The sequence below is a fragment of the Mandrillus leucophaeus genome, unplaced genomic scaffold (assembly GCF_000951045.1).
Source record: "Mandrillus leucophaeus isolate KB7577 unplaced genomic scaffold, Mleu.le_1.0 Scaffold1423, whole genome shotgun sequence".
Classification (NCBI taxonomy): Eukaryota; Metazoa; Chordata; class Mammalia; order Primates; family Cercopithecidae; genus Mandrillus; species Mandrillus leucophaeus.
Window position 1 is genome coordinate 62,538 of NW_012101392.1, and position 9,608 is coordinate 72,145.

The 9,608-nt window shown below is 59.6% G+C and overlaps 1 protein-coding gene across 1 annotated transcript in view; it reads right to left on the reverse strand.

Moving 5' to 3' along the window:
• The window catches only part of LOC105535187, an 8,492-nt gene extending 1,362 nt beyond the window's left edge, over positions 1–7,130 (reverse strand). The window contains 9 exon segments of the mRNA XM_011974183.1: positions 44–137; positions 1,552–2,294; positions 3,473–3,551; positions 4,047–4,711; positions 5,050–5,109; positions 5,112–5,114; positions 5,199–5,638; positions 5,774–6,620; positions 6,708–7,130. Coding sequence (XP_011829573.1) covers positions 44–137; positions 1,552–2,294; positions 3,473–3,551; positions 4,047–4,711; positions 5,050–5,109; positions 5,112–5,114; positions 5,199–5,638; positions 5,774–6,620; positions 6,708–7,130 — 3,354 coding nt within the window.
• Positions 7,131–9,608: the final 2,478 nt, after the last annotated feature.

Consider the following 9,608-nt stretch of genomic DNA (forward strand, 5'->3'; position numbering starts at 1 on the left):
GGGAGCTGAGTCCAAAGAGGTTGCTCTGAGGCAGGAGTTGGGCCTGTAGACACAGCCGGGATGAAGAGCTGGGCCTGGAGTGGACACCAGGAGGCTGCAGCAGGGTCTGGAGAGGACAACTTGAGGAGTTTCTGGGCCTGGAGAGGCCACGAAAAGGGGACAAACTGGGCCCAGAACGGCCACTGTGAGGGGTGAGCAGGGCCTGAGGAGGCCATCGGGAAGCAGGAGAGGGGCCTGTCGAAACTACTGGAAGGCTGGAGCTTTGGACTGGGGAGGCCGCAGTGAGGCTTCGGCCTGGGCATGGGAGAGTCCACTGTGAGGCAGAAGCTGGGCCTTCAGGAGGCAGGAGGCTGCGCCCTGAGAGACTGATGGGAGGACATTGTGCACCTGGAGAGGCAGCTGAGAGGAGAGAGCTGGGCCGGGGGTGGCTGAGTTGAGGACGATTTGGGTCTGCAGAGGACACTGGGAGGCAGGAGCTGGCCCTGGAGAGGCCAATTTGAGGGCAACTTGGGCCTGCAGATGCCACCGGGAGGAAGACCCGGGCCCGGAGAGGCCAACTGGAGAATGTGCGGGGCCAGGAGAAGATGCAAACCTGGAAACGCTAGGCCTGGAAAGGATGCCATCAAGTCATGAGCTTGGCCTATGGAGGCCATTGGGAGGCAGGAGCTGGGCCTGCAGATGCCGCCGAAGGGTAGGAACTTGGCCCGATAGGCCCAACACAAGGCAAGAGGCGGATCCGGAGAGGGCCCACTGTGAGGTAGAAGCTGGACCTGGAGAGGCCGCCCACAGGCAGGGGCTTGGCCTGGAGAGGCCAAGAGAGGCATGATCTGGGCCCCAGTGGGCCGGCATGAGGGAGGACATCAGCCTAGAGAGGCCAGTGTTAGGCAGGAGCTCACACCTTTGGGTGGGCCGCAAGAGACATGAGTTGGGCCAAAACAAGCCACAGTGCAGTAGGAAATGGGCCTGGAGAGCCTGGCTTGAGGACGTTTTGGGCCTACAAATGCTGCCAGTTGTGCGGTAGCTGAGTCCAAAGAGGTTACTGTGAGGCAGGAGTTAGGCCTGTACAGGCAGCTGAGAGGAAGAGCTGGGCCTGGAGAGGATGCCGGAAAGCTGCAGCTGGGTCTAGAGATTCCGACTTGAGGAGCTCCTGGGCCAGGGGAGGATGCCAAAAGGGGACAAAGTGGGCCAGGAAAGGCCGTTGTGAGGAGTGAGCTGGGTCTGAGGAGGCCATTGGGAGGCAGGAGTGGGGCATGTTGAAGCTGCCGGAAGGCAGGAGCTTTGGACTGGTGAGGCTGCAGTGAAGCTGCAGACTGGACATGGGAGAGTCCTCTGTGAGGCAGAGGCTGGGCCTGTATATGGGCCTTCGGGATTCAGGAGGCTGGGCCCGGAGATGACGACTGGAGGTCAAGTTCTGGGTCTGAAGAGGCTGCCAAAAGTCAAAAGTGGGGCCTGGGAAGGGGCCGAGAGGCCTGAGCTGGGCTGGGCCTAAAGAGGCCATCAGGAGGCAGGCAGAGCTGAGCCTGGAGAGGCTGACGGGAGGAAGATGTGCACTTGGAGAGGCCGCCGAGAGGCAAGAGCTGGGAAGGGTGAGGCCGACTTGAGTATGACTTGGGCCTGCAGAGGAATCGGGGAGGCAGGAGCTGGCACTGGAGAGGCCGACTTGAGGGCAACCTGGGCCTGCAGAGGCTGCTGGGAGGAAGAGCCGGGCCTGGAGAGCCCAACTGGAGGAAATGCTGGGCCTGGAGAGGATGCAAAGCAGGAATCGCTAGGCCTGGAAAGGCCGCCGTCGAGGCATGAGCTTGGCCTATGAGGCCACTGGGAGGCAGGAGCTGGGCCTGCAGAGCCTGCTGAAGGGCAGAAGCTTGGCTGGAGGGGGCCATGGTGAGGCAAGAGGCGGGCCCGGAGAGGGCCCATTGTGAGGTAGAGGCTGGGAATGGAGATGCCGCCCACAGGCAGGGCCTGGGCCTTGAGAGTCCACGAAAAGCATGAGCTGGGCCCCAGCAGGCCAGCGTGAGGGAGGACGTCGGCCCAGAGAGGCCAGTGTGAGGCAGGACCTCACACCTCTGGGCGGGCTGCGAGAGGCATGACATGGGCCGAAACAGGACATGGTGCAGGAGGAGATGGACATGATAAGGCTGCCGGGAGACAGGTAGGCAGGAACCTGGCCCCGGGAAGCAGCTGTGGGGCAAGAGCTGGGCCTGGAGAGGCCCCTGGGAGGCAAGCGCGGGGCCCGCAGAGGCTGTTCTCCAGCCGGAGCTGGATCTGTGCAGGCCACCGGGAGGCAGAAGGTGGGCCTACAGAGCTCTGGCGGGGGAAAGGTTTGAGCCTACAAAGGCTGGCGGGAGCTGGGAAGGAGCTGAGCCCACAGTGGTTGCTTGTTGCGAGGCAGGAGTCGGGCCTATCAATGCAGCCAGGAGGAAGGGGAAGGGCTGGGCCTGGAGAGGCTGCCATGAGGGAGGCAGAGAATGGGCCTCTACAGGACGATGGGAGGCAGCAGCTGGCCCTGGAGGGACCCACATGACTCCCCGTGTTGCACCAGGAGAGGCCACCAGGTGGCCGGAGCTTTGCCTGGGGAGGTCTTCAGGACAATGTGGGGGCCTGCAGAGCGCACTTGGCCTGAGGGGAGATGGCAAGGCAAGAGGCAGGCCTGGAGAGGGCCCACTGCAAGGTAGAGGCTGGCCCTGGAGAGGCCACTCACAGGCAGGGGCTGGGCCTGGAGTGGCCACGAGAGGTATGAGCTGGGCCCCAAAGGGCCGGCGTGATGGAGGACCTCGGCCGAGAGAGGCTAGTGTGAGGCAGGAGCTCACACCTCTGGGCGGGCCGCTAGAGGCATGAGTTGGGCCGAAATAGGCCATGGTGCGGGAGGAGCTGGGCCTGTCGAGGCTGCCAGGAGGTAGGCAGGCAGGAATCTTGCCCTGGGAAGTCACCGGGAGGTGAGAGCCGGGCCTGGAGAGGGCTCTGGGAGGCAAGCGCGGGGCCCTCAGAGGCTGTTCTCCTGCCAGAGCTGGGTCTGTGCAGGCCACCGGGAGGCAGACGGTGGGCCTACAGAGCTCTGGCTGGAGTAAGGTTTGGACCTACAATGGCTGGCATGAGCTGAGAAGGATCTGAGCCCACAGACATTGCTTTTTGTGAAGTGAGGGTAGGGTCTGTCGACACTGCCAGGAGGAGGGGTAAGCCTGGAGCGGCCACCACGAGGGAGGCAGAGGCTGGGCCTCTACAGGCCGATGGGAGGGAGGAGCTGGCCTTGGAAGGCCCAATTGAGGCCCCGTGTTGTGCCTGGAGAGTCAGCTGGGGTGCTGGAGCTGGGCCTGGAGAGGCTGACTTCAGGACGATGTGGGGGCCTGCAGAGGCTGCTGGAAGGCTCCAGCTGGTGCTAGAGGAGCCGCCTGGTGGAAATTTGGGGGCCTGGACACTCCGTCGGAGGCCTGGAGCTGAGCCTCCTGGAGAGGCCACCGTGAGGCCTGAGCTGGGCCTGGAGAGCTTGTCTTGAGGAAGTTTTTAGCCTACAAAGGCTGCCAGGAGCTGGGTGGGAGCTGAGTCCAAAGAGGTTACTGTGAGGCAGGAGTTGGACTTGTAGACACAGCCAGGAGGAAGAGCTGGGCCTGGAGAGGACACTGGGAGGCTGCAGCTGGGTCTGGAGAGGCCGACATGAGGAGGTTCTGGGCCTGGAGAGGCCTACGAAAGCAGACAAACTAGGCCCGGAAAGGACGTAGTGTGGGGTGAGCTGGGCCTGAGGAGGCCATCGGGAGGCAGGAGTGGGGCCTGTCAAAGCTGCTGGAAGACAGGAGCTTTGGACTAGGGAGGCCGCAGTGAGGCTGCAGCCTGGGCATGGGAGAGTCCACTGTGAGGCAGAGGCTGGGCCTGTTTTCGTGCCTTTGGGAGGCAGGAGGCTGGGCCCAGAAATGCTGATTTGAAGTCAAGTTCTGGGCCTGAACAGGTTGCCAAAACTTGTAAGCGGGGCCTGGAAGGCCGCCGCGAGGCATAAGCTGGGCTGGGCCTAAAGAGGCCATCGGGAGGCAGGAGAAGCCAGGACTAGAGAGGCTGACAGGAGGTAGTTGTGCACCTGGAAAGGCTGCAGAGTGGCAAGAGCTGGGCCGTGTGTGGCCGTCTTGAGGATGACTTGGGCCTGCAGAGGCCACTGGGAGGCAGGAGCTGACACCGGAAAGGCCGACTTCAGTGCAACTTTGGAGTGCAGAGGCAGCCAGGAGGAAGAGCCAAGCCCGGAGAGGCCAATTGGAGGAAATGCAGGGCCTGGAGAGGATGCAAAGCAGCAAACGCTAGGCCTGGAAAGGCTGCCATCGAGGCATGAACTTGGCCTACGGAGGCCACTGTGAGGCAGGATCTGGGCCTGCAGAGGCTGCCAAAGGGCAGGAGCATGGCCCGAGGGGGCCACAGGGAGGCAAGAGGTGGTCCCGGGGAAGGCCCACTGTGAGGTAGAGGCCCGGCCCAGAGGGGCTGCCCACAGGCAGGGGTTGGGCCTGGAGAGGCCACGAGAGGCATGAACTGGGCCCCAGTGGGCCGGTGTGAGGGAGGACCTTGGCCGATAGAGGCCAGTGTTAGGTAGGAGCTCACACCTCTGGGCGGGTCCCAAGAGGCATGAGTTGGGCCGAAACAGGCCACGCTGCGGGAGGAACTGGGCCTCTTGGGGCTGCTGGAAGGCAGGCAGACAGGTACATGGCCCCAGGAAACCACTGTGAGGTGAGAGCCGGGCCTAGAGAGGCCCAAGGGAGGCAAGCACAGGACCCTCAGATGCTGTTCTCCAGCCAGAGCTGGGTCTGTGCAGGCCACCGTGAGACAGAAGGTGGGCCTACAGAGCTCTGGCTGGAGTAAGGTTTGGGCCTACAAACACTGCCGGTTGCTGGGCAGGAGCTGAGCCCACAGGAGTTGCTTGTTGCAAGGCAGTAGTCAGGCCTGTCAAAGCAGCCAGGAGGAAGGGGAAAGGCTTGGCCTGGAGAGGCTGCCACGAGGGAGGCAGGGTCTGGGCCTCTACAGGCAGAGGGAAGGCAGGAGCTGGCCCTGTAGGGGGCCACTTGAAGCCCCACACTGCACCTGGAGAGGCTGCCGGGAGGCTGAAACTGGGCCTGGAGAGGCCGACTTCAGGACGATGTGGGGGCCTGCAGATGCCACCAGGAGGCCCAGCCTGGCTTAGAGGAGCCGCCTGGATGAAGTTTTGAGGCCTGAAGACTCCGTCAGAGGGCAGGAGCTGAGCCTCCTTGAGAGGCCACCATGAGGCCTGAGCTGGGCCTGGAGAGCTTGGCTTGAGGAAGTTTTGGGCCTACAAAGGCTGCCAGGAGGTGTGCAGGAGCTGAGTCCAAACAGGTTGCTGTGAGGCAGGAGCTGGGCCTGTATACACAGTCAGGATGAAGTGCTGGGCCTGGACAGGCCACCAAAAGGGGACAACCTGGGCCTGTAAAGGCCGCTGGGAGGGGTGAGCTGAGCCTTAGGAGGCCATTGGGAGGCATAAGCGGGGCCTGTTGAAGCTGCCGGAAGGCAGGAACCTCACACTGGAGAGGCTGCAGTGAGGCTGAAGCCTGGGCATCCGAGAGTCCACTGTGTGGCAGAGGCTGGGCCTGTATAATGGCCTTATGGAGGCAGGGGGCTGGACCCGGAGAGGCCGACTGGAGGTCACGCTCTGGGCCTGAAGAGGCCGCCAAAAGTCAAAAGAGGGGCCTGGGAAGGCCGCTGAGAGGTACGAGCTGGGCTGGGCCTAAAGAGGCCATTGGGAGGCAGGAGAAGCTCGGCCTGCAGAGGCTGATGGTAGGAAGTCGTGCACCTGGAGAGGCTGCCGAGAGGCGAGAGCTAGGCAGGGGGAGGCCAACTTGAGGGCAACCTGGGCCTGCAGAAGTCGCCAGGAGGAAGAGCCGGGCCCGGAGAGGCCAACTTGAGGGCAACTTGGACCTGCAGAGGCCGCCAGGAGGAAGAGTTGGTCCTGGAGAGGCCAACTGGAGGAAGTGCAGGGCCTGGAGATGATGCAAAGCAGGAAATTCGAGGCCTGGAAAGGCCACCATCGAGGCATGAGCTTGGCCTATGGAGGCCACTGGGAGGCAGAAGCTGGGCCTACAGAGGCCGCCAAAGGGCAGGAGCTTGGCTTGCATGGGCCATGGCGAGGCAAGAGGTGGGCCCAGAGAGGTCCCACTGTGAGGTAGAGGCTGGGCTTGGAGAGGCCACTCACAGGCAGGGGCTGGCCCTAGAGAGGCCACGAGAGGCATGAGCTGGGCCACAATGGGCCGGCGTGAGGGAGAAACTCGGCCGAGAGAGGCCAGTGTGAGGCAGGAGCTCACACCTCTGGGCGGGCCGCGAGAGGCATGAGTTGGGCCGAAACAGGCCACGGTGTGGGAGAAGCTGGGCATGTCGAGGCTGCTGGGAGGCAGACAGGCAGGAATCTGGCCCCGGGAAGCCACCATGAGGTGAGAGGTGGGCCTGGAGATGCCCCTGGGAGGTAAGTGCGGGGCCCGCAGAGGCTGTTCTCCAGATAGAGCTGCATCTGTGCAGGCCACTGGTAGGCAGAAGGTGGGCCTACAGAGCTCTGGCTGGAGAATGGTTTGTGTCGACAAAGGCTGCCAGGAGGCAGGCAGGAGCTGAGCACACAGAGGTTGCTTGTTGTGAGGTGGGAGTCGGGCCTGTCGACACAGCCAGGAGGAAGGGGAAGGGCTGGGCCTGGAGAGGCCACCACAAGGGAGGCAGTTGCTGGGCCTCTACAGGCATACTAGAGACAGGAGCTGGCCCTGGAGGGGCCCACTTAAGGCCCCTTGTTGCACCTGGAGAGTCCACTGGAAGGCCAGAGCTGGGCCTGGAGAGGCCAACTTCAGGATGATGTGGGGTCCTACAGAGTCCACGAGGAGGCCTAAGCTGGGCCTAGAGGAGTCGCCTGGAGGAAGTTTGGGGGTCTGGAGACTCCATTGGAGGGTTGGAGCTGAGCTTCCTGGAGAGGCCACCGTGAGGTCTGAGCTGGGCCTGGAGAGCTTGGCTTGAGGAAGTTTTGGTCCTACAAAGGCTGCCAGGAGCTGGGCAGGAGCTGAGTCCAAAGAGGTTGCTGTGAGGCAGGAGTTGGGCCTATAGAAGCAACTGGGAAGAAAAGCTGGGCCTGGAGAGGCCGCCAAAAGGGGACGCAATGGTCCCAGAAAGGCCATTGTGAGTGGTGAGATGGGCCTGAGGAGGCCTTTGGAAGGCAGGAGAGGGGCCTGTTGAGGCTGCCAGAAGGCAGGAGCTTCGGACTGGGGAGGCTGCAATGAAGCTGCAGCCTGGGTGTTGGGGAGTCCGCTGTGAGGCAGAGGTTGGGCCTATATACGGGCCTTCGGGAGGCAGGAGGCTGGGCCCGGAGAGGCCAACTGGAGGTCAAGTTCTGGGCCTGTAGAGGCCACCAAAAGTCAAAAACGGGGCCTGGGAAGGTCACCGAGAGGCACCAGCTGGGCTGGGCCTAAAGAGGCTATCGGGAGGCATGAGGAGCTGAGCCTGGAGAGGCTGATGGGAGGAAGTTGTGCACCTGGAGAGGCTGCCGAGAATTGAGAGCTGGGCGTGTGGAGGCCCACTTGAGGATGACTTGGGCCTGCAGAAGCCACCAGGAGGCAGGAGCTGGCCCCAGAGAAGCCGACTTCAGGGAAACATGGCCTAAGGAGGCCACTGTGAGGCAGGAGCTGGGCCTGCAGAGGGCACTGAAGGGCAGGAGCATGGCCTGAGGGGGCCACGGCGAGGCAAAAGGCGGGTCCGTAGAGGGCCCACTGTGAGGTAGAGGCCGCCCACAGGCAGGGGCTGGGCCTGGAGAGGCCACGAGAGTCATGTGCTGGGCCCCAACGGGCCAGAGTGAGGGAGGACCTTGGCCTAGAGAGGCCAGTGAGTGGCAGGAGCTCACACCTCTGGGCGGGCCACGAGAGGCCTGAGTTGGGCCAAAACAGGCCACAGTGCATGAGGAGCTGGGCCTGTTGGGGCTGCTGGGTGGCACGCAGGCAGGAACCTGGTCCCGGGAAGCCGCCATGAGGCGAGAGCTGGGTCTGGAGAGGCCCCTGGGAGGCAAGCGCGAGGCCCTCAGAGGCTGCTCTCCAGCCAGAGCTGGGTCTGTGCAGTCCACCAGGAGGCAGAAGGTGGGCCTACAGAGCTCTGGCTGGAGAAAGATTTGGGCCTACAAAGGCTGGCGGGAGCTGGGAAGGAGCTGAGCCCACAGAGGTTGCTTATTGTGAGGTGGGAGTCAGTCTTGTTGATGCAGCCTGGAGGAAGTGAAAGGGCTGGGCTACTCGGGAGTATATGCACAGCTATGGAGAAATAGGAAATATACGCAGATAAAAACTGGAAAGAAGCTTTCTGTGAAACTGCTTTGTGATAGTTAGGTCTATTCATCTCACATAGATATAATTTTCACCATAGCCATCCATATACTCCCAAATGTCCCTTGGTAGCTTTTTCTCCAAAAGGGATTCCCCATTTCTCCTTGAGAAGAAAGGTGTAACTCTGTGAGCGGGATGCAAACGTCATGAAGCAGCTCCTTGGAAAGCTTCTCTACAGTTTCTATCTGAAGATATTTCCGTTTTCACCATAAGCCTCAAAGCACTCCTGAATATCCCTTCGCAGACTAAACAATATTAGTATTAGAATAATGCTCAATGAAAGGGAAGCTTAACTATGCGAGTGGAATTCACAAAAAACAGAGCTGTTTTACAGAAAATTTCCTTCTGGTTTTTATCTGAAGGTATTAATTTTTCAGCATATTCTGAAGAGTGTTCCCAAATGTCCTTCCTCAGGTTTCACTGAAACAGTGATTTCAAACGGCTCAATTCAAAGAATGATGTAACTTTATGAGATGAATAAACACATCACAAAACAGTTGCTCAGAAAGCTTCTCTCCAGTTTTCAACAGAAGACGTTTCTTTGCTCGCCACAGGCCACCGGTTGCCACTTAATATCCCTTTGCAGAATCCTCAAACACAGACTTCAAAGTGGGAAATGTAGAGTAAGCTTTAACTCTGTTAAATGAATGCACATATCAGAGAGTAGTTTTCTGGAACTCTTCTTTCTGGGTGTTATTTGAGGACATTTCACTTTTTACGATAGTCTACAAAGCACTCTGAAATATCACTTTTTCAGTTTTACACGAACAGTGTTCAAACACTACCTTATGAGGAAAGAGGCATAAGTCCCTGAGTGGAATGCACACATTACAAAGCAGTTTCTCAGAAAGCTTCTCTCCAGTTTTTATCTGAAGAGATTACGTATTTCACCATAATCCTGAATTGCCTCCCGAATGTCCCATTGCGGATCCATCCATGACAGAGTTTCCATGCTGTGTTATGGAAATCAAGATTTATCATCATGAGATGAATAAACATAATAAAAAGCAGATTCACAGAAACCTTCTTTCCAGTTTTTATCTGAAGATATTTCCTATTTCACCATCATCCTGAATGTGCTCCCAAAACTCCTTTCGTGGATGCATCCATGACAGAGTTTCCAACCTGCATAATGTAAAGAAAGCTTTATCTATGTGAGATGAATACATATATCACAGAGCAGCTTCAGAGAAAGCTTCTTTCCAGTTTTTGTCCAAGATTATTTCCCTTTTCACCATAGGCATCAACATGCTCCTGAATATCACTTGATACCTTTTACTCCAAAAGGGT